Source organism: Mobula birostris, chromosome 32, assembly GCF_030028105.1.
Source record: "Mobula birostris isolate sMobBir1 chromosome 32, sMobBir1.hap1, whole genome shotgun sequence".
Taxonomy (NCBI): domain Eukaryota; kingdom Metazoa; phylum Chordata; class Chondrichthyes; order Myliobatiformes; family Myliobatidae; genus Mobula; species Mobula birostris.
The window spans coordinates 21,482,642-21,507,341 of NC_092401.1; the positions used below are offsets into that span (position 1 = coordinate 21,482,642).

A 24,700-nucleotide genomic window follows, 5' to 3' on the forward strand; every position below is an offset into this window, starting at 1 on the left:
GCACACATTAATTCAATAGGAAACTATTGTTGATGAAATCCCAAAATAAAAACAAGATGCTTATGAGGCAGCTTCTGTAGACAGACAACCAGAGTTAATGCTTCAGGTCAGTTATCTCTTCTTAGAACATGATGTGAAACATCCTCTGTTTTATAGCAAATACAAATGTAATTAAGACTTCAACATATTAAACTGTTTTGCAAAAAGAATCGATATTCTAAACTTAGCCATATATTTGTAATTATTGGCAAGAAAAAAGGCAGCTTCAGGTTTATTTCTCACGTGTTCATTGAAATGTACAGTGAAATGCATCATTTTCGTTAACAACCAACCCAAGGATGTACTGGGATAGCCCGCAAGTGTTGCCAAACATTCCGGCGCCAACATAGGATGCTCACAGTATTCAACACAACACAAGCAGCAACAGCAATAATAGCAGCATCACAATACTAGACAACAGTAAAACAAGCCCCTTTTCCATCTTCCCACCCACTCATGCATACAGATCTCCAATCCCAAGACAGGCCACTTCCGAACTTCCAATCCTCGGCACCGGACTCTCAATTTTGGAGACATTGGGCTGATGACTAATACCACAAAACTATAGTTGTTTAAAATTGTGTTTTGCAATAAATGAAAAATATTTCAAAATGTCAGTTGATTCCCATTGTAGTGGAAAATATTGAGGCACTAGCAAAGAGTTACCTAGTGATGAAATAAAGGAGTAAGAGTTTTAGCACTTCAGACCAATCAATATTTAATATCCACTCAGTACTAGTAATTAGTCAGCAATTTGAGCAACAGAACTAATGTTGGTGCCCCTGAGCAAGGGAGGGTAAAATCATCTAGCTTCTCAATCCAGTGAACCCTGATGAGGACATGATCTTGCTCAGCTGTGATTTTATGAGAACATGTCACTAAGGTCACAGCCATAATTACCCATGTCTATTGAAAAACAATTTCTGCGCAACACCATTTACACCGTTACCTTTTCTTCCCAACAGGAATGATTCCAGTGACAGAACTATCATATTTTGGGGAACAAGACCCAGCATTCAAGATCCTGAAGCCCTGGTGGGATGTATTTGCAGAATATCTGACCCTTCTTATGGTTCTGGTGTCAATGTTTGGAGGGGCACTGCAGGTAAAACAGGAAGAGGGAGCCTTTATCACAGAGAAACATTTTGTTAGTAATGTATTGTAAGCTCTTCAGATCATTAATGCTTTAAAGTATGTTGTATTAATTATGCAAAGTGGCTTTGCTCATTAGTTTCTAAATTAAGGCATTTCAGAGAAAGGTGGAATGGGTGTAGTGTGGCGGTGGGACCTCTACCATGCTGGGCCAGGCAGCAACTCTCAGACACCTCCTCATACCTACCCCTTAAAGAGGACCCCACTCCGGATCAGCAGAAAACTGTCTCCAACACCATCACTGACTTCATCATCTCTTGAGGACTCCTATCCACTGCCACCAAACTCAGAGTTCCCTTGCCCTGCACTGATTGCTTCTATCTCCTAACCAAGATCCACAGACCTGACTGTCTGGGTGGACCCATTGTCTCTGCCTGCTCCTGCCCCACTGAACACTTGTCCTTGTACCTCAACTCCATTCTAACCCCCTCGGTTCAGTCCCTGCATGCAGGACACTTCTCATGCTCTTGATCTCCTCATGAACTTTTAATTCCCTGACCCTGAGCATCTCATTTTCACCGTGGATGTACAGTTCCTATATGCTTCTCTCCCCACTTTCCATGTCTTTGCCAATAAAAGAACCAACAAGTTCCCCTCCACCACCAGCCTCCTCCATTCTGGCACTGGTCCCTACACTCAATAATTTTTCCTTTGGCTTCCCCCACTTTCTCCAGCCTTTTTGTTGGCTACGTACTTCAGTCTATGTTCCAAGCCTTTCCCAGTGATGCTCCCTAACTCTCTCTCCACTACACTGATGACTGCATTGGTGCTGCCTCATACACCCATGCTGATTTCATCAGCTTTACCTCCAACTTCCACCCTGCCCTTAAACTCACTTGTTCCACTTCTGACACTTCCCTCCCTTTCTCAATCTCTGGAGACAAACTGTCAACCAACATCTTTTATAAACCTTCCAATTCCCAAAGTTACTTTGACTATACATCTTCCCACCCTGCCTCTTTTTCTCAGTTTCTTCGTTTCCACCGCATCTATTCCCAAGATGAGGCTTCCCTTTCCAGGATACCAGAGATGTCCTACTCCTTCAAAGAGCGGGGTTTCCTTTCCTCCACCATTGACGGTACCTTCACTCGCATCTCCTCCATTTCCCAAAAATCCAAGCTCACCCGTTCTTCCCACCAACAGTGACAGAGTTCCCCTTGTCCTTACCTACCACCCCATCAGCCTCCACATCCAACATATCATTCTCCGTAACTGTTCCCATCTCCAAAGGGATCCTACCACCGAAGATATCTTTACCTCCCCACTCCCCCCATCTTTTTGCAGGGGGGAAATCTCTCTCTGTGATTTCCTTATCCATTCGTCCTTCCTCAATAATCTCCCTCCCAGCATTTATCCCTGTAAGTGGCCAAAGTGGTACACCTGCCCATTTACCTCCATTCAAAGCCCCAGGCAATCTTTGCACGTTCAATAGTCAATGGTTCCATTTAATATATGAGAATGTATAAAATATACAACCTGAAATTCTTACTCACTGCAGACATTCTCAAAACAATAAAAACCCCGCAAGAATGAATGACATAAAAACATAAGAACCCCTAAGCCCCCTGTCCCCCTCACACACACAAGCAGCAACAACAGAATAAATCCTCCTCCCACTTATTTTAACACAAAGCATCACCACCTGACATTCAAGCCAAAGCAAAGCTTCCAAAGAGAGACCATCAAAAACTAATTGTTCACTCCAACATTTCAAATCCCCCAGTCTCTGTCTCCCTCTGAGAGAGAGAGGGGAGGGGGGGTCGATGCCAAATGCAGAGCCCTCCGACAGCCACTCTTGCTGTCTTCGATGCTTCGCTCCAGTTGACGACACCAGCAAGAATTCGTGTCCATAAGGCTGCTAAGGCGCTCGACTTCAAGCCAGATCTGGTCATACTGAAAATGTGGCCGATCGCGAGCTCCAAGCCACTGTGCAGAACTGCAGTTGCTGAGTGCTGCTCTAGATCAAAGATCCCAATGGGACCCTAGCCACCCTGGAAAGGAAAATAAAGATATTAGAATCGGAAGAATTTAATTGTTTCGCTGATGAGCTGTCGCCATCATTAGCTCCACCCATCCCAGCATGGGTGAGGCAACTCATTCTACTGTGGTCGTCTATTGTGTCCAGTGCTCCTGATGCAGCCTCCTCTACATTGGTGAGACCCGTTGTAAATTTTGGAACCGCTTTGTCAAACAGCTCCGCTCCACCTGCCAAAAGTGGAACTTCCCTGTGGCCAAACATTTTAATTCCCATTCCAACATGTCACCCTATGGCCTTCTCCTGTGTCAAGATGAGGCCGCTCACCTTACATTCTGTCTGGGTAGCCTCCAACCCGATGGCTTGAACATTGACTTCTTCTGGTAAAAAAAAAATTCCCTCTTCTTCAATTTCCCACTCTGGGCTCTTACCTCTTCTCACGGGCCCATCACCTCCTCTTCTCCTGCCCTTTCTCCTACACTGCACTCTCCTCTTCCATCACGTTCCTTTCTCTACATTTAGCTCTCCTACCCGTCTGGCTTCACCTGTCACTTTCTAGTTATCCTCCTTCCCTTCGCCCCACCTTCTTATTCTGGCGACTTCCCCCTTCCTTTCCAGTCCTGAAGAAATATTGACTGTACTCTTTTCCATACGTGCAATTTGTGTGTGTTGCGTTGGATTTGCAGCGTCTGCAGATTTCAGAATAGAAACGGTGAGTTTTAGTTTAATAATACCCTTGTCTTCCCATGCTTTTTGTCCTTTTGCATGAATTCAAGGAAATTTATAATTAAGTGGGCAGACTGACTGAAATCAGCAATATTCTCTTTTCCATTCTGGCTCCCTTCTTACCCCTTCCCTCCTCCTCACATGCCCCTCACATCCCTCTGGGCCCTCCCCCTTTTACCCATGACACATTCTCCTCTTCTATCAGATTCCTCCTTCTCCAGCCCTTTTCCTTTTCCACCTATTACCTTCTGGCTTCTTACTTCATCCCCCCTCTCTATTCACTTGGCTTCACCTATAGCTTGTCCTGCTTCCCCTACCCCCCCCCCACCTTCTTATTATGGCATCTTCCCCCTTCCTTTCCAGTCCTGGTGAAAGACCTCGGCTCGAAATGTTGACTGTTTATTTATTTACACAGGTGCTGTCTGACCTACTGAGTTTCTCCAGCATTTTGTCTGTGTTGCTCTGGATTTCCAGCATCTGCAGAATTTCTTGTGTTTATGGAGTGATGTGCTATATGTGCCAACAGAGGGAACGAGTGCTTTTGGCTGAACAAGATAAAGTAATGGAAGCTATCAACAGTGCACTAAAGCAGTACATAACCATCAATATCGTAACTGATGCTGAGTTTAGGATTCACTGAAATCACTTTGCTGCAGACTTCTTCACAGCCTTAGTCCAAAAAGAGCTGAATACTGAAGGTGGGGAGTACTGTAGTTGAATGTATTTGACATCAAGTCAGCACTTGACCAAGTGTGGCATCAGGTGTCCTGTTAAAAGTGAAGACAATAGTTAACCAGTGGTTGAAGTTACACAAAGGAAAATGGCTGTGATTATCAGAGGACGGTCACCCCAGCCTAGCTCAGTGTCTTAGGCCCAAGCATCTTCAGCTGCTTCGTGAATGATCTTCCATCTATTTATCACAATATCAGGAATGTTCACTGGCCATTGCACATTGTTCATTTGTCATTCCTCAGCAAATGAAGCAGTGTAAAGCAGCATTATGCATTATTTTCCATCAACAACAGATAGACTCCAAAGATATGCTGGGGCAAACCCGCAGTGTCACCATGCTCCTGGTACTGACATGGCATGCACACAATTCACTAACTTTAATCATAACTGTATGTCTTCAGAATGTGCGAGGAAACTGGAGCATCCAAAGGAAATCCATGTGGTCACGGGGAGAACTTCCTATAGACAGCTGTGGAGATCAAACCCCGATCTCACAGATGCCACAATAAAGGGGTGCACATTCCATTGCTAACTTAGTGAGGAACCAAAAAGACAAAAGGAAGATCTCTTCCTTCCCTTGCAGCTATTTTTTACAGAAAAGAATTTACTTAAAACTTGCCATTAACTGTTTCTTTGTAAACTATTGTAAAGGTTTGGTGTCATGCCTGCATTGGCAGGTACCTCCCAGTCTCCAGCCAGCTAATAGGAGTCACCTGCAGCCTATTTAAACCCAGCTTTCATCCACAGCCCTTGGTTACTCATCATTCCAGCCAGCCTCTGCTAGTTGCTCCAGCCTTCAATTAGCTTTTCTGCCCGTGGTGTTTAGTATCTGTTCTCTCTTGTTTGAGGCACCCCTGGGGTTGTTATTTTGCAGTCTTGTTAAAGTTACCGTTCATCGCTGAACCATCTCTGCTGCGCTGCTTTTGGGTCAAGACTCCTTTACATTTCTTGACAATTTGGTATTCTGAGGAAATAATATTTTTTGATATTTTGTTCCACATTCCATATTTCTGCTGATTGCTTTATCAGTGTTCTTAGAGCATATTTCCATCATATTTCATAATTCATACAATTTAAAGATCCATATTACATGTCCTTTTAAATTTATATAGTATTATAAGATTTGGCTTTTCATTTTACACACAATTGATGAATCTGGATCACATAGCATGATTGTCTCATTATACCTGGATGTGACCAAGACAGTTGGAACCGCCTTCAATTTCATCCATTTCAGAATACTGGGATATAAAAGGTATTTTTTATTTCACTGCTGCCATGGCCTCCATAAGAGATTATTCTGTGTTTTCTGTCTAGTTTTCCTTCTGGCAAGATATTATGTTTCCTTTATATATGGGAAATATACACACATGCAGGTCACCCTTTGTTTTCCATCTAATGTCACATGCTAATGTTGTTTACTGCACAGAAGACACCACAGCTAAGCATTTACTCCCCAGAGCATCTAAATTGTTTATTGTGCAACAGTTCGGAAGAACCGACCAATAATCTTCTATGTTTAGAGTTTCTATGTGTAGTTTGCATGGGCCTCGATGCTCATAAACATATTTTCTGTCGCAATTACCTATGCACCTGAGCTGAAATGCTCTCATGACTGTTGTTGTACCAGTTACGAATATGAAAATGAAATCTATAATGTAAAGTACTTATGTTCAGAATGATTTGTCATTTCTAGGTATCAAACGAGCAGATTCTGTGCATCCCAGTGCCAGAGGGCCTCTCCATTCAGAAACGTCAATGGAACCACACTGTTTTGGAAGGACATAGGCTTGATGTGCTTGCCTCTGGATTCCAGACTGGTCTAGATGTTCAGCAGTATTATCTTATTAATCAGTGGTGCTATGATAATGCTGTGATATGGTTTTCTAAATATTTCCCTTATCTAGTCCTTCTACATTCTTTGATATTCCTCATCAGTAGTAACTTCTGGTTTAAATTTCCAGGCACAAGTTCTAAGATAGAGCACTTTATCACTGTCCTTGGGAAATGCCTTGACTCTCCATGGACTACTAAAGCGCTGTCAGAAACTGTGTATGAGGAGTCTACCCCCAGGGTGCCCATAGTCTCTGAATCCAGCATAGATCAATCATTATCTTCTATGAATAGTCCACAGAAAGTTGATTCTTCTGAGTCATTCTCACAAGAGACTGCATTCAGTAATGATGTTTATAAAGGAGACAAGGCTTCTCTTTTGTCCAAAGGCTCTTCACAAGTTATGAAATCAGCTGGTAGCATTATGGTAGACAATTCTTCAGTGAAAATTCTGGATAAAAAGGAAGGTGAGCAGGCCAAATCCCTCTTTGAAAAAGTGAAAAAGTTTCGCCTCCATACAGAAGAGGGAGACATTCTCTATACAATGTACTTGAATCAAACCATTGTTCGGACTGTGCAAAGTGTAATTATTCTTGTCTACATCAGCATTTTTATTCCTCAAATGTGTAACAACATCCACTGTGTCGATGCACTGCACATCACAGGGTTCACTGAGTTCTTCTGCATTCATGCTTTGTGGAGAATGTTCCAAATGTTATCACTGTTATACATTACTGCAATAGTCTTATATAGTTGCACTTGTCTGTACACACTGCATTGGATACTTTATTATAAATTGAAAGAGTATTCATTTGAAAATGTGAGAGTTGAGACTGGGATGGATGATATTCCGGATGTGAGAAATGACTTTGCCTTCCTGCTACATCTTATTGATCAGTATGACAAACTTTATGCCAGAAAGTTTGCAGTATTTCTCTCAGATGTGAGTGAAAATAAGCTTCTACAGCTCAATTTGAATCATGAGTGGACAGAAGAGCGCCTAAAGCAGCGTCTCATCATGAACATGGAGAACAAAGTGGAAATGCACCTCTTCATGATGCCAGGAATCCCCATCCAGGTTTACAACCTGACCGAGATTGAAGTCTTAAAGCTGGAGCTCATCAAAGGAGTCACCATTTCTGCTGCTATCTCCAATCTGAAAATGTTAAAGGAAATGTGGTTGTACAACTGCTCCTTTAAGGTAGAAAGACAGGCACTGCTATTCTTGAAGGAGAATTTGATAACTCTACGTGTACGATTTGGTATCGCTGATGAAATACCCCCATGGATATTTACCTTGAAGAATTTACATGTGCTCTATATTGAAGGGCAACTGCAAACTGACAGTAAAATCTCCACAGCCCTGCAGATGTTTTGTGAGCTGCCAAACATAGATACCTTGCATCTAAAGACCAATGTAACTAAGCTCCCAAATGCAATTTTAGATATGGCCAATCACTTGTTGTGCTTAATAATTCACAATGAAGGAGTAAAAATAACATCATTAACAAATATTAAGAAGCTCTTTGGCCTGACTGTGCTGAGATTGCTCCATTGCAATTTAGAAAGAATCCCTAGTGCCATCTTTAGTCTGACCAATTTACAGGAACTTGACCTCAAAGACAACAACCTAAGTTCAATGGAAGAACTTGCCAGTTGTCAAAACCTCCGAAAACTCAGCTGCCTAAGATTGTGGCATAACAATATCACTTCCATCCCTGTTCACATTGCCAAAATTCCAAAACTTGAAATGCTCTATCTCAATAAGAACAAGATTGAATTCCTGTCCCCAAGTATATTTAAACTAACGAAACTTCTCTTCTTAGATGTTTCCCACAATTACATTTCAAAGATCCCTCCTGAGATTGACCAACTAGTAGAGTTGCAGCATTTTGCTATAGAATGCAATAAAGTGACTGAACTTCCTGAATCTCTCTTCTCCTGCACCAAACTGCGAGTTCTCAACCTTTCGCACAATAACCTGACTTTTCTCTCACCCTCTGTTGGACGTCTGCGGCAACTGCATCTCCTGGATCTTAAAGTCAATAAATTGGATAAACTTCCAGCTGAGTTGGGACAATGCTCTTGTCTCCGGAAGACCCAGCTGTTTGTAGAGGATGACATTTTTAAAACATTGCCTCTGAACATCAGGGAGCAGATCACAAATACGTCATAAATCTGAGATGTGAGTATTGAATAAACTGAAATACTAAAGAGAGCGAAGAAGAGAAGAGGGAGAAAAAGGAAGAGAAGGAAAAAGTGAAAGCTGAAGAGGGAGAGAGAGTGAAAGGGATGAATGGAAAGCACGAGACAGAGGGAGGAGATATATTGAGCTGGGATTGGGTGAAGAGAAAAGCATGGAGGATGCAAATACATATGCAATTTCTTGTTCTTTTCCGTGAAATAAAGTGACATTTCATATAGGTCTCATTATGGTCCCGTTTGATTACTATGGATATTGGTTTATCATCATCACGTGTACAGTGAAAAGCTTCTGTTCTGAATGAACAGATCATTCCATGCATAACTACATCAAGGCAGAAAAATGAGAACAGAACGTAGCATACAGTTGCAATTACAGAGAAATTTCAGTGCCGACAGGCAATATGGTGCAAGGGTCATGATGTTTCCTATGTACTGTAATTCCAAAAATCCACTTTAAAAGGAATAATTAGATTGGTATATATTTAATATTTTCAAAAGGATTGCAGAGCTGTTTCAGTAGCAGGTAGCATCAATGCACTTTTAATTAACTTAGGCAGGAGTACTTCCTGCTCATGGTAAAATACAAAGAGTTCAGATTTCAAATAGGTAGATGAATTATTTTAACTTTAATATACATTGATGTGCCTGGTTTAACCTCTGGTTGTTGATTAAAGCTACTGGTAACTTCATCATTTTACACATTACTGTTTGTGAAACGGGCATGTTTCCTGTAATGCTTTCTACACTAGCTGCAAAGTGCACTTGCTGCACAAGTGTGTCTGCACATAAATGCAAGTTTTTTTCTTTCTGTACCATTCACATGCTGAAATCTTTCCCTTCATTTATATGTCTGATCTTGGTTTCCTTCAGCTTACCTTTGCAATTTGGCCCTCTGGCCACCCTCTCAACATTGTTCAGACACTTTTGTCCTACCTCAGGAAGTTCTCTCCTAAATCTTGCCACTCCTCCACTAGATTCCTTGCCTAATCTAGTCTGTTCTAGTAATCTTTGGTGTTTATTTATCACTGTAAACTTTGTTTGGATATCTTCAGTGCTGAATAAACATTGTCATTCCTCTCTTTGACAAAGGCAGTTTACTGCACGGTTTACTGCAGTCTCAGCTGAGGTTTTGATTCTGGCCTTGGATTCCACTTGAAACAAGACGTTATGAGGAAGGACTTTAAAGTTACTGTGTGCCATCTTGAATCCTAATGAAAAGTGACTAACAGGAAGCAGAAGATAGGCATAAGAGTCTTTTTCTGCTTCAGAAAATGTAGCACAGCAATTGGTGCTGGTCTTTAACAACTTACCACTTACCTAAGTAATATATGATGGTAAATGTGCTAGTGACACAAAAATAAGCATATAATTTAGGCTGTGAAACTAATGAATACACTCCTACCACTGAGGTCTCATCACTAGGATAGTGAGCTGTTTAATGTTTACGGTTTACCTGTGCTGATTCCATGCATTTTGAATTATATATACTTTTAACTTATTAATGGTAATATTTTGGTATGTGCTCTGTGTGAGATATACATAAGCACTCTGATCCTGAGGAACATTGTTTCATTTGGTTGTCTCTATGTAGAGTCAGATGACAATAAACTTGAACTTGAAGGAGAATTGACAAAAGAAGAAAGATTATGTTTATGTTCTGCAGGGAATTCTGGAGTACTATGTATGGTTTGATTTCCTTATTTCAGTAAGGGTAATGCTTTGGAAGCGGTTCAAAGATGAATTACTAGGTGAATACTTGGAATGGGCAGGTTGTTTTATGAGGAAGAGTCACACAGGCTAGGTTTTGTTCCACTGGAGACTTGATTGAAACATACAAGATCCTGAGAGGTGGGTATGGACGTGGAGGGATTTTCCTCTTATGCAGCAACCTAGAACAAGGGGTGAATGTTTGAAAATAAAGGGGTGCCCATTTAAGGCAGGATTTTTTATTTCTCACAGAGGGTTGTGGGAGACTAGAACCTTCTTTCTCGGGGCAGTGGAAGAAGATACTTTATTTTAAATGCAGAGGCAGATAAATACTTGATATATGTGGGTGAAAGATTATCACGTGTCAACAAAAATGCAGATTTGAGGTTACTATCATGATTTTGTTAAAAGGAAAAGCAGGCTTGAAGACCCAAGTGGTCTATTCCTGCTCCTAATTTATATATTCAAAGTAGTTTCTATCTCCAGTTATTTAGAATTTATTTAATTTTTTGGTCCAGGCCTCACAGCTTATGAGTCATCAAATTAGATTTCTTAAGCTCATTGGATCCAGATATTTGAAGTAGCCTTTTTGTATCATTTGGCATATAAGACAAAAAAACCATAGTGTTTACCTAACCATGTTATTTTCTGGAAACAACTCCAGTTTTCTGTCCCTCCCTGTCCATCAGAATGCATGTCCTGGAATCAGAGACCTGGCGTGAGGAATATTGTAACAGCCTTTGTTATCTCCGCTTTTGAAACTCATTGAAAAGTTCATTTCATTAGAACCAGTCTTATGTCACTTTACTTATGCAAATGACTCTTTAACTGCATGGTAAAATGCTCCTGAAATACTCAGGGACCATGTCTAGAAAATTGCATCATTGTACATTGTTTTATGACGCTTAAAAGGTAGACAGCCATTATAGGCAATTGGATAATCTAATTTAAACTTACAAAGTCAACAAAGTTAAATATACTGCATTGGCTTGGTTTCAGTGTGTAATCACACTGAAAATTGTGATTACAGAACTTATTTATATATTTATATGAAATTAATTTGTCCCATATTTTACAAAAGAATATCTTAACCAAGTTAATATTTTTGCTAAATAGCAACCAGAATTTCATGTAATTTGTGCATATTGTTTCTCAGTGGTATAATCTGCCCTATTGACCGGAGACAAAATCATAATTTTGGTTTGAATTTAAATCCAGGCTCCAGAGATGAAAAACACTATTGTTGTTCATTAAGGACATTAAACATCTATAGATCACCTGCATGCTTATACATTATTTGATACACAAAACAATTTTTATATTACATCACCAACTACTTGATAAATCCTTTCTGTTTTGGTCCCCTATTTAAATTTCAATAGGTTCTGTTTACAAACATGCTTGCGCTTAAAGATAACCAGATTCATGTCACACCAATTTGATGATGTGTTGTAAATCTAAATTGTAAGTAATTTTATTGTTGACTGTAAAACTATACTTTGGATTCTTAGCATGTTTCTAGCTTTTTCAGTGCTGGACTATCCTTGCAAGATGAATAGTTATTTCTGATTTTTTTTTTCCTCAAAAGCTTACTTCATGATGTCCATAAAACACATTCCCAACATGTTTCAAATCACTTTAACTTGACTGATTTATCAGCATAATTAATTGATTATGAGATAGCAGTGTGGAACACTTCAATAGTCTGGGAAGTGTAAGTAGATCCACATTCCTTGCTTTTGTTCATTTTATACAACTAAAAGTGCGCAGACGTGGCTGTGGGATGAATGAAAAATTAAGCTGGGGTCTGATGCAGTCCATAGCTAAAGAACCAATTGGCATATATCAATAGTTTGACTAGCTGAATAAGACGGAGACCTCAGATGGAAATCTACCACTGTGCATCAGTATGTTGTCACCAAGAAGTGAGAACGTTTGGCAAAATGTAAATAAGTACCACTATAGGCAGGTCAATTTGTTTAAAATTGTTTACTCATGTTTTGAAGCCTTTACTTTTATTTTTGGTCTCTGATTGTTGGAATGTAAGGATATCGGTGTAATTTTAGGATGAAGAGAAGGCCAAGTATAAATTTAGGTACCAACATGTTTTTATATGAGAAAAGGTTTTAATCTGAAGATTTACAAAGGAATTGGTACAGAGGTAATAATGCAGAACAAGGAAATGGTGGACCAACTAAGAAGTATTTTGCACCCTTCTTCACTGTGGAAGACGTTAGCAGTATGCTGGAAGTTCGACAGTGCCATAGGGCAGAAGTGAGTACAATTGCTATTACTAGGGAACAGGTGCTTGGGAAGCTGAAAGGTCTGAAGGTAGATAAGTCATCTGGACCAGATGTACTACATCCCAGAGTTCTGGAAGAAGAGCCTGAAGAGATTGTGGAGGCATTAGTAATTATCTTTCAAGAATCACTAGATTGTGGCATGATTCTGGAGGACTGAAAAATTGCAAATGTTAAGAAGGCAGACAGGAAGAAGGAAAATTATAGGCTATTTATCTTGACCTCGGTAGTTGGGAAGATGTTCAAGTTGATTGTTTTAATTGAGGTCTCAAAGTACTTGGAGTTATGTGATAAAATAGGCCAAAGTCAGCATGGTGTCCTTAAGGGAAAATCTTGCCTGACAAATCTGTTGGAATTTCTTTGAGGAAATAATAAGCAGGGTAGACAAAGGAGAATCGGTTGATGTTATGTATTTGGATTTTCAGAAGGCCTTTGATAAGGTGCCATACGAGGCTGCTTAACAAGATAAGAGCCCATGGTATTGCAGGAAATATACTAACATGGATAGGAGAATTAATGATCGGCAGGAGACAAAGAGTGTGAATAAAGGGAGTCTTTCTGGTTGACCGCCAGTGACTCGTGGTGTTCCACAGGGGTTGGTGTTAGGACTGTTTTTGTTACATTGTATGTCAATAACTTGGATGATGAAATTGATGGCTTTGTGGCCAAGTTTGCGGATGATACAGATAGGTAGAAGGGCAGGTAGTGTTGAGGAAGCAGGGAGGCTGCAGAAGGACTTAGATTGGGAAAATGGGCAAAGAAGTGGCAGATGGAATACACTGTCAGGATGTGCTTGGTCATGCACTTTGGTGTAGGCTATTTTCTAACTGGGCAGAAAATTCAAAAATCTGAGATGCAGGATTCCCTAAAAGTTAATTTGCAGATTGAGTCGGTGGTGAGGAAGGCAAATGCAATATTAGCATTAATTTCAAGATGAGAATATGAAAGCAAGGATGTAATTGTAAGGCTTTGAATGTCTCCCTCAAAAACAGAAAACCAGTAATTTAAAAATGGTATGAGATTGAATGTATTTGAGGAACCTGGTATTCTGTACACAAATCACTCAAAGCTAATGTGCAAGTACAGTATGGAATTAGTGGTTTACTAGCCTTTGTTGTAGAAAGATTTAAGTACATCTTACTAAAATCATATGGACTTGGTTTCTACATACAAGGATAATTGCAAATAGAGGGAGTGAAGTGAAAGTTTACAAGATCAACTCTTGCATCTTATGAAATTTATAGGCATCCATTAGTCTCATGAGACCATGGATTTGCACCTTGGAAGGTTTCCAGGGCGCAGGCCTGGGCAAGGTTGTATAGAAGACCGGCAGTTGCCCATGCTGCAAGTCTCCCCTCTCCACGCCACTGATGTTGTCCAAGGGAAGGGCATTAGGACACCGGTGTTGTCGCAGAGCAATCTGTGGTTAAATGCCTTGCTCAAGGACACACACGCTGCCTCAGCCAAGCGACCTTCAAATCACTAGATGAACACCTTAACCACTTGGCCACGAGCCAACACAATGATTAAGCTGGACCTTATTCAAATGAACATTTTTTCCCTAATTCATCCAAAGCAGACAACAATTTCAAAATATTAAGGTAATCATGGGATATAAAGTTGGTGCAACAAAATGGCACTGTATTAGGTAAATCATCCATGATAATTTTTGGATAATTGTTCTGGTGCCAAGAGCCAAACAGTCTTATCCTCTTTCAATTGCTTATGTTGTTACAAGAGTTGGGCTGCACTTCAGAGTATTATCAAGAGAAGGTTGATTGTGCGATAGTAAGCCAAAAATCTGTATTCCCTCAGGTCAATGTAAAATATCATATACTTTCATTTTGAAGTTCCATCCTTATCAATGTGTTATTATTTAGATATGTGTTAAAGCAATGACTTTCTCAAGACTTGCACTCAAAATAAATTTTGGATTGAAAGTATATTAAGTGGTCAGTCCCTGATAGAAACTGCTTAAGCTTGTGGGTAGGTGCATAGTCACTACTTGATTTCTTAGCTTCTATCTTGAGATCAGGCCAACTAGTAACACCCAAATAGATAAGTTACCTAACTTCTTCCTACCAACTTTTGGTTATGAACTTCTACATGTACTTTATATCTTCTATGTTAAATGAATGTCAGGCTCTTCTGCAAATAGAAAGTAAAATATATTGGAGAAATTCAAACCCAGGTACGTTGGAGGCAAATAAACTATATACCTGCTTTGCACCTCTAAAGTAAAAGTGATGAGCTATGAACAAGCAGCCTCTCCATTCTCGTCAGTTTTCTATTGGGCAGCCAGCTTAAATATCATCTCCATACACTACTTTATGAGACATGTAACAAGTACCCATCTATTGCACCTTTTAAGTATGTGGCCTTTGTCTTAAAATATTAAAATAGAAGCCCATTGCTAGTACTTCACTCATCCTAGGGCCTGTGCGAAGCATTAACACTGACACAAACCTTGGGAGCAAATTGTCCATTTGTTCACCACCTGTTTGATATAATTCAGCAAAAAAGATTCTTATGGAAAGATGAGTTTACGGCTTTCATTACCGATCATTTATCTTTTGCCTGGTTTCTGCATCTTGAAAGATAAACAAATGAGCCCAACTTTCACCCATTCTTAACTAACTTTAAATACTTATTTTGAATGTGATTGGGGGAGGGGCAAAGTATCTAAAGCAGGAAAACAATAGTGATTCATCAAACATTTATAAAAAGGTTTTATTATTTTATTGTATACAATTTCCAGAAGTTAAGCAACTCCTCCTTTTTCCAGTAGCAAAACAAAGGTTACACTTGATCAATACCCAGGTAGCGTTGCCAAAACTCAACTTTTATTCAAAAAACCCAACTAAAAACATATGTTGTCATATCTCCAATAAGTTGTGTTTCATTTAAACTTCTGGATTAACAAATGTTAAAAGTTTGATTGTACAATACAACTTCTATTCACCTTTACAGGAAATGTGAGAATACTCAGCATAGCCAAGCAAGTTCTTCCTGAAGGAACCTACTTTATTAAAGCCCCCTTCAACATCTTCAGTCCAAAGATTGAGACACAAGCAGACAGTTCTGAGGAGTCACACCATGCTACTAAACACTGGGAGCTTCCATATTGTGTAGGAAAAAAATCCCCATGTTCTTGCAAGTGTCCATATAATCTCACTTCTGAACTTCCTTCCTTCTGAACTAACCAGGAAAATCATTTCCATAAAGTTCCGTGCAACCCTTGAATGTGGTGCAGAAGTCAACGTCACCTACTCTGGAAGATTTTTTAAAAAGTAACAGGGTAAATGCACTCACAAAGCACTTTCACAGAAGAACAGCATTCCACATAAAAATAGTCAGACAAAACCAGGAAGTAGAGGGCTGTCCCAGATTTGGGAGTCATAGCGAAATTTAGGATCTCCTAGAACCATACAGAAATCTTTGTCAACTAAGACAACTTTCTTTTATTCAGATCCAATTTAGTTAGAAAAATTTAATGCCAGAAGAAAGGAAACAAAGAAGTAATATCTATTTGTATAACAATTATTCTGGCTCTTCTGCATCATAATTTTCATCTGGGGAAGTTTCATCAGGATTTTGTCCAGCACCAACTCCCAAGATCTTGTCTTCACCTTCAGCTGGAAGAGGTGATTCAGGATCTTTACCTGCTGGAATGGATTTTTCAGCATCCTGATCTGCTGTCAAATTGCATTCAGGCTCTTCATCAGTGGCAGCCACCTCCCTCTGAGATGGCTCTATGACTGTCTTAGGTGCACTGACTATCTCATTGCCACCTTCACTTGCCTCTGGCTCTCGACCTCCCATTCCTTCTGCTTCTGATCTTTCACCTTTATCTCCTTCATTTTCACATTTAATGTTTTCATTTAGTCCATCACCCTTCGTAGGGTTGTCAACGCCAGCTTCATCTTTAGAATCTTCTTCAGTAAATGGATTCTCACCCTGTGAAGGAGAAAATTTAAAACCATCGAGTGTATTACAACAATTTACCATGAGATCTATTAAGACTTTAGGTCAAAACAATACTGGCAAGTTTCTCCCATTGGAGAGATGTAAATCTTCCAAGGAATGACCTGGGCCTCAGCTGAAGCCACTGTCATGCAGCATTTATAAGGGTATTTATACCATACTCTGAAATAAAGATTCAAAGTTTAAATAGATTTATTATCAAAGTACATATCACCATATACAACCCTGAGATTCACTTTCTTGCAGGCAGACTCAATTGAGAGCATCCTGACTGGCTGCATCACTGCCTGGTATGAGAACTGCAGACAGCCGAGTGCATCTGTAGGTGTGAACTCCCCACTACTCAGGACATTTACAAAGACATTTGTGTAAAAAGGGCCCAAAGGATCATTGGGGACCTGGTCACCCCAACCACAAATGTTCCAATTGCTACCATCCGGGAAACGGTATGGAAGCATAAAAGCCAACAGGCTCAGGACAGCTTCTTCCACCAGGCCATCAGACTGCTTAACTCACGCTGACACAACTGTATTTCGATGTTCTATTAACTATCCTGTTGTACATACTACTTATTACAAATTGCACATTTAGACTGAGATGTAACGTAAAGAGTTTTACTCTTCATGTACATGAAGGATGTAAGTAATAAAGTCAATTCAGAAACCATAATAGAAAGACTGCACCGACTTGGACATTCAACAAGTGTGTAAAAGACACAGGGTGGTTAGTCCACCTTTGGTCCCCACCTGGCACTCCGCTCTCACCTGTGGCTCCCCGTAGCAGTCTGCATGCAACAGCAGCCATACCCCGGGCAACGGCTTCAACAAGCTGGCTAAACCAGGTGAGGGTAGCTGACAGGTCTCAAACCCTCGGTGAGATAGGGAGTTGTCTATCCCAGCATGTGAAGGCAGACTCCGGCAGATTGAGCGGATGAGACCAATGGAAGGTCCAGCGGTCAAGAAGGCGGTCTGTTCAAGCGTCGTGGAACACGTAGAGCACGACAAGGCACAGAAGATGTCCTGGTCATCCACTGCGCTTAGTCTCATCTCCAGTCGTCTCGACTCTTGTCTTGCCACTGGATCCAGATGGGAATTGGGAAGAGAGAGTGAGGCCGACGCTGCGCAAATCTCCCTCACTTAAATCCAAATCCAGCACTAGTCTCGGCACCATCAGCCAGCTGGTGGCGCAGTGACATCAGCGCCGGACTCCAGGAGTGAAAGTTCCCGAGTCCGAATCCAGTCGGGCTGCTCCCAAGCACACTATCCATCCATGCTGGGTTGAGTGTCAAGCTAGCAACTCGACCTCATAAAAAGTACTAATGGTGTCGAGGTCTTCATCGATGACAATGGACGAACCTTAAAAGACAACAAACTGCAAATGCAAAAAGAAATAATAATAAATAAATACACAATAAATATCGGGAATATGAAATGAAGGGTCTTGGAAAGTGACTCCACAGGTTGTAGAAACAGGTCAATAATGGGGCAGGTGAAGTTGAGTGAAGTTATCCCCTTTGGTTCAAGAGCCTGGTGGTTGAGGGGCAATAAAGTCATGCTTTCTTTGTAATTGCACTTACATGCTGGACCCACGACAGGTCCTCTGAAATAACAACACCAAGGAATTTAAAGTTCTCTCCATCTCTGATCCTCCAATCAGGACTGGCTCGTGGACCTCTGGTTTCCTTCTCTTGAAGCCAATAAGCTCTTAGGTCTTGCTGACATTGACTAAGGGGTTGTTGTTATGGTACCACTCTGCCAGGTTTTCAGTCTCCCTCCTCTGTGCTGATCCCTCACAACCTTTGATTCAGCATACAGAAGTGGTGTCGTCAGCAAACTCGAAAATGGCATTGGAGGTTTGCTTAGCCACACAGTCATAAATGCAAAGTGAGTAGAGCAGGCGGCTATGAGCACAGATTTGTGGTGCACCTGTGCTGATGGAGATCGTGGATCAGGTGTTATTATCAATCCAAACTGACTGGGGTCTGCAATTGAGGATCCAATTACACAAGGAGATATTGAGGCCAAGGTCTTGAAGCTTATTGATTAGATTTGAGGGGATGATGGTATTAAATGCCGAGCTGTAGTTAATAAAGAGCATCCTGATGTAGGAATCTTTGCTGTCCCAATATTCCAGAGTTGCGTGAAAAGCTAATGAGACGGCATCTGTTATAGAGCTTTGCTCTGGTAGGCGTACTGGAGCTGATCAAAGTTGCTTCTCATGCAGCAGTTGATATGTTTCATCACCAACCATTCATAACACTTCATCACTGTGGACGTAATCGCTACCGGACGATAGTGATTGAGGCAGGCGGCCACGCTCTCCTGAAGCACTGGTATAATTGAAGTCTGCTTGAAGCTGGTGGGTAGCTCAGACTGCCGAAGCTAATGGTTACGATCTCAGTGAACAGCCAGTTGATCAGCGCAGGTCTTTAGTACTTAGCTGGGTACCCAGTCTGGGTTGGATGCTTTTCCCAAAGACTACTCACACGTAGGCCTCATGAGACTGAATTCATAGGATCATTGGGGGCTGTGGGAGTTTGTGATAGTTCCTCCATATTTTGATGGTCAAAGCAAGCATAGAAGGCACTGAGTTCATCTGGAAGTCAAGCCCTGTTGTTGGCTATATTACTTGATTTAACTTTATAAGAGGTGATAACATTCAAGCCCTACCATATCTGTTGATTCAAGTTTAGTTGGGAATTGTCACCTTGCCCATGAGATAGCTACCCTCTGTCCCTCTCACTATACCCCTTGCCCATCCTCTGGGTTTTCCCCCCCTCCCCCTTTTCCTGGGCCTCCTGTCCCATGATCCTCTCATATCCCCTTTTGCCAATCACCTGTCCAGCTCTTGGCTCCATCCCTCCCCCTCCTGTCTTCTCCTATCATTTCGGATCTCCCCCTCCCCCTCCCACTTTCAAATCTCTTACTGGCTCTTCCTTCAGTTAGTCCTGACGAAGGGTCTCGGCCCGAAATGTCGACTGTACCTCTTCCTACAGATGCTGCCTGGCCCGCTGCGTTCACCAGCAACTTTGATGTGTGTTGATCCAAAGATCATACTTGGACCTCCTGCAACTTCCTCCATCACAAAACTTCAATGCCTCTGATATGGCCCTCAGGTTGCATGTGGTTCTTCCAGGGCTTCTGCTTAGGGAAGACACTGATGACCTTGTGGGGATACACTCGTCCACAACCGTTTATAAAAAGTCCGTGACAACCATGGTGTATTCATTCAGATCCACAGGTGAGTCCTTGAACAGGCCCAGTCCACTGACTGGAAGCAATCCTGTAGCTGCTCCTCTGCCTCCCGAAGTCACCTCTTTGTTGTCCTCAACTCTGGAGCTTGGCTCTTTAGCCTCTGTCTGTATGCAGGTAGGTGAAGGACAGCCAAGTGATTAGATTTACTGAGATGCTGTCTAGGCATGGAATGGTAGGCATTCCTTATCTTAGTATAACAGTGGTCTAGTTGTTGGGACTTATGGTGCTACAGATTATATGCTGATGGTAATTGTGCAGGGTTTTCTTCAAACAAGCTCGATTGGAGTCCCCGACTACGATATGAAGTGTGTCGGGATGGACTGTTTCTTACTTGGAGACGGCATCATGCAGTATCTCAAGCACTTCATCGTCGGCCGCTGGTGTATGTAAACTGCGGTCAGAATTATGGAGGAGCACTCCTTGGGTAAATAGAACAGACGGGATTTAAGTGTTAGGTGTTCAAGGTCAAGGGAACACAAGTTCAACAAAACCACCACATCAGAGCACACACCGCTACCTTGTGCCTTTTTCAAATCAGTAGTTCAGTCCGTTCTTCTGTAGATCAAGAAGTCTTTGGGTCTGATCGCTGTATCTGGCATGCTGAGAGAAAGCCACATCTTGTTCAAACAAAGAACACATCTCATTTCCCTCTGACACAGCAGGTCTTGCACTCAGGTCCTCAGTTGTGTTCTCCAGTGACTGCACATTTGCCAACAAGATGCTGGGTAGAGGGGGCCTCATCCCTCTCTGTTTCAGCCTGGCCTCCTGCGATGAACCTTCGTCTGCTTAAAGGTGCTGTACCTGTTTGGTCCACAAGTCCCTCAGAAGATCATCAGGACTGTAGATCATTAAACTGATCTAAAAGTATACTGCTTAAAAAGAAATTACATGCTGCAGACTGCAGTGAGAGTAATTCAAAAGAGGTATATTTAGAAGTATTGCACATAGCCTGCAGAATGTTGCCATGTGTCACTGGCGCCATCTTGAAGGGACTTTTAAGAAGATTTAATTAAAAGTGCACAACATTGAGGCCTTTTGTTAAAGTAAGCGACACCAGGTATTACCATTACAACTGATGTGCTGAACAAATGGTATCGACTGAAGATTCCTGATAAAAGAATGGGAGGCAGTGAAGAGTATTTGTATTTTAATCACAATGAGTTGTCATATTCTGTAAGACATGCTCAAAAAGTTGATAAATATTTGTATTTTTTTTAAGTTTAGAGATAATGAGTGGTGTAGTGTTACTAACAATATTTATTTCATTAATAGTACAGACCCAAGGACCGAATGGTCTCCCTTTGAGATTCCAAATGAGTCCAGGGGATATCCTATTTAAGACCAATCTTGTACTTACACATATCCAAATAAATTCTTTTAGACCCCATAGAGCAGTAGACATGTCAAATAAACAGTTAATTCATGCTATAAGTTAACCTTCGGACCTTTGTATCTTTAGTTATAACATGAATTGGCAGCCACCCACAAGTTTCTTTTGAACATGTGCTCAATCACACTGGCACAATTACTAAGGTATTTTCCATTCTCACAGTTTGATTATGTAAGTGTAATCACAATTACAAAATATAAACTGTTAACAGAGAAACAAGTATGTATGCAAACATCGTGGTATTGTTGTCATAGGTGTTTCACCTGTTATTAGAGCTTACCTCTGTTAAGGTGCTTGGAGTTTTGAATTACAACCTGGTTAACACAAGCTAACTGAAATCCATCCAGTTATTTGGCCATATGGCCATATGCAATAGCATGCAAATAAGAATTACCTGAAGATATTTTTCCAACATGCTCACAATATTTCGATTATTCAGTATACACTTTGCTACTTGAAGGCCACTCCTCTTTGAGTGCTCAAGCATCACCTGAAAACAAAAGAAATGTTGCTTTAAGAACCCAGCCACTCTCACCAGGACTTAGGAGTTCTCCTATTCAGCTTCAGATGATCCCTTTTTAAAATCTCACACAGAAGAAGCACCATGTTACATTAATACACATTAAAGCCATCCAACAGTCTTAGCAGCAGAGCTGCTACCATGAAACAAATGGTCACTGATTTATCTCTGTCCTTAGTCCAAACATAAAATTTAAATTATGCTTGGGTCAGCACAAAATGTTACAGTTTGGGAAGGCAAATCAGGGTAGGACTTTCACAGTGATGATAGGACCCTGAGAAAAGGCAGCTTTTGGCACAATGACCTTGAATATAGACTTTGGTATGTAATGTCACAGTTGTACAAGACTTGGCAAGGCCATATTTGGAAAATTAGTCCAGTTTTGTTGAACCTGCTATAGGAAAGATGCCATTAAGCTAGAAAGGGTGCTGAGAAGATTTACAAGGATGTTGCCGGAACCTGAGGGTCATAGGTATGGAGGGAGGTTAAGCAGGTTGGGACTTCTTTCATTGGAGCATAGATAGGCCAAATGTAGTCTTTTTCCAAGGGATGGGTGATTAAGACCATAAGACAGAAGCAGATTTAAGCCACTCAACCCATCCAGTCTACTCCACTATTCCATCATGGCTGATCTATTATCCCTCTCAACCCCATTCTTCTGCCTTCTCCCCGAAACCTTTGATGCCCTGACTAAACAACAACCTATCATCCTCTGCTTTAAATATACTCAATTACTCAGCTGCTACAGCTGTCCGTGGCAATGAATTTCACAGATTCACCACCTGGCTAAAGAAATTCCTTCTCATCTCTTTTCCAAATGGATGTCACTCTATTCTGAAGCTGTGCCCTCTGGTCCCAGACTGACCTACTATGGGAAACATCCTCTCTTCATCTACTCTGTCTAGACCTTTCAATATTTCAATATTCAATAGGTTTCAATGTTCATTCTTCTAAACTCCAGCGAGCACAGGCCCAGAGCCATCAAATGCTCCTCATACATAAACCATTTAATTCCTGGAATAATTCTCATGAAGCTCCCTGGACCCTCTCTGATGCCAGTACATCTTTTCTTAGATAAGGGGCCCAAAACAGCTCACAATACTCCAACTGCAGTCCGAGCAATGCCTTATAAAGCCTCAGCATCATAACCTTGCTCTTATATACTAGTCCTCTCAAAATGAATGCTAACATTGCATTTGATTTCCTTACCACTGACTCAAACTGTAAGTTAACCTTTAGGGAATCCAGCACAAGGACTCCCACGTCCCTTCACAACTCGGACTTTTGAATTTTCTCATTTAAAAGTAGTCTATGCCATTATTCCTTCTACCAAAGTGCATGACCATACATTTCTCTACAATATAGTCTATCTGCCACTTCTTTGCCCATTTTCCCAATCTATCCAAGTCCTTGTGCAGACTCCCTGCTTCCTCAACACTACCTGCCCCTCCATCTATCTTTGTATCGTCTACAAACTTGGCCAAAAAGCCTTCAATTCCATCATCCAAATCATTGACATATAATGTGAAAAGAAGCAGTCCCAACACCGACCTCCTGTGAAACAACCACTTGTCACTGACAGTCAACCAAAATAGGTCCCTTTTTATTCCGACTCTTTGCCTCCTGACATCAGTCAATATTCTATCCATGCTAGTATCTTTCCTGTATTGGTCTCTTGTTAAGCAGCCTCACATGCAGCACCTTGTCAAAGACCTTCTGAAAATCCAAGCACACAACATCCACTGATTCTCCTATATCTATCCTGCCTACTTCCTCAAAGAATTCGAATAGGTTTGCCTGGCAAGATTCCCCCTTAAGGAAACCATGCTAACTTTGGTCTACTTTATCATATGTGCCTCCATGTACCCTAAAACCTCATCCTTAATAATCAACTCCAACATCTTCTCAACCACTGAAGTCAGGCTAACTGGCCTATAATTTGCTTTCTTCTACCTACCTCTCTTCTTAACGAGTGGAATGACATTTGCAATTTTCGAGCTTCTGGAACCATTCCTGAATCTAGTGATTCTTGAAAGATCATTGCTAATGCCTCCACTATCTCTTCAGCTACGTCCTTCAGAACCCTGGGGTGTAGTCCATCTGGTCCAGGTGACTTATCTACCTTCAGACCTTTCAGCTTCCCAAGCACCCTCTCCTTAGTAATAGCAGCTACACTAACTTCTGTGCCCTGAAACTCAATTTTTTAAACATACTGCTATGTCTGCCATAGTGAAGACTGACACAAAATAATTATTACATTTATCCACCATTACTACCTCTCCAGCATCATTTTCCAATGGCCTAATATCCACTCTCGCCTCTTTTACTCTTTATATAGATCAGAAAAAAACTTTTGATATTCTCTTTGATACTTTTTGATTAGTTTACTGGCATAGTTCATCTTTTCACTCCTTATGGTGTTTCTTCAGTTGCCTCCTGTTGGTTTTTAATAGCTTCCCAATCCTCTAACTTCCAACTAATTTTTGCTATATTATGTGCCCTCTCTTTTGCTTTTATGGTATCTTTGATTTCCCTTGTCACTCGCAGTTGCCTCATCCTCTCTTCAGAATATTTCTTCAGCTTTGGGATATATCTATCCTGCGCCTTCCAAATTGCCCTCAGAAACTCAAGTCATTGCTGTTCTACCAACATCCCTGCTAGTGTCCCCTTCAAATCAACTTTGGCCAGCTCCTCTTTGATGCCTCTGTAATTCCCTTTACTACACTGGAATACTGATACATCTGACTTTATCTTCTCCCTCTCAAACGTCAGCATGAATTCTATCATAATACGATCACCGCCTCCTAAGGATTCCTTTACCTTAAGCTCCCTAATCAAATCTGGTTCATTAACACAACACTCAATCCAGAATTGTTCCTCCCC

At 41.1% G+C, this 24,700-nt stretch overlaps 2 protein-coding genes across 3 annotated transcripts in view; one reads left to right on the forward strand and one right to left on the reverse strand.

Annotated features, from left to right (window-relative positions):
* The first annotated feature begins 994 nt into the window (after positions 1-994).
* On the forward strand, positions 995-8,772 carry LOC140191107 (volume-regulated anion channel subunit LRRC8C-like). Of its 2 annotated transcripts, XM_072248209.1 has the most exons (3): positions 995-1,144; positions 6,321-6,685; positions 6,752-8,772. In XM_072248209.1, exons 1-3 carry the CDS (start codon positions 1,007-1,009, stop codon positions 8,631-8,633), a joined length of 2,385 nt encoding a protein of 794 aa, XP_072104310.1. In that variant the 5' UTR covers positions 995-1,006; the 3' UTR covers positions 8,634-8,772. The 2 variants fall into 2 exon arrangements, with proteins under 2 accessions (XP_072104310.1, XP_072104308.1); XM_072248207.1 differs by having other exon boundaries at positions 6,321-8,772.
* Positions 8,773-15,382: 6,610 nt separating this feature from the next.
* LOC140191122 (A-kinase anchor protein 8-like) overlaps positions 15,383-24,700 on the reverse strand; it is a 30,954-nt gene continuing 21,636 nt past the window's right edge. Inside the window, exons 12-13 of the mRNA XM_072248227.1 lie at positions 21,692-21,787; positions 15,383-16,626 (exon numbers count right to left, since the gene is read on the reverse strand). Of these exons, the coding sequence (XP_072104328.1) occupies positions 16,210-16,626; positions 21,692-21,787 (513 nt within the window). The 3' untranslated portion in view covers positions 15,383-16,209. The remainder of the gene's footprint in view (positions 16,627-21,691; positions 21,788-24,700) is intronic.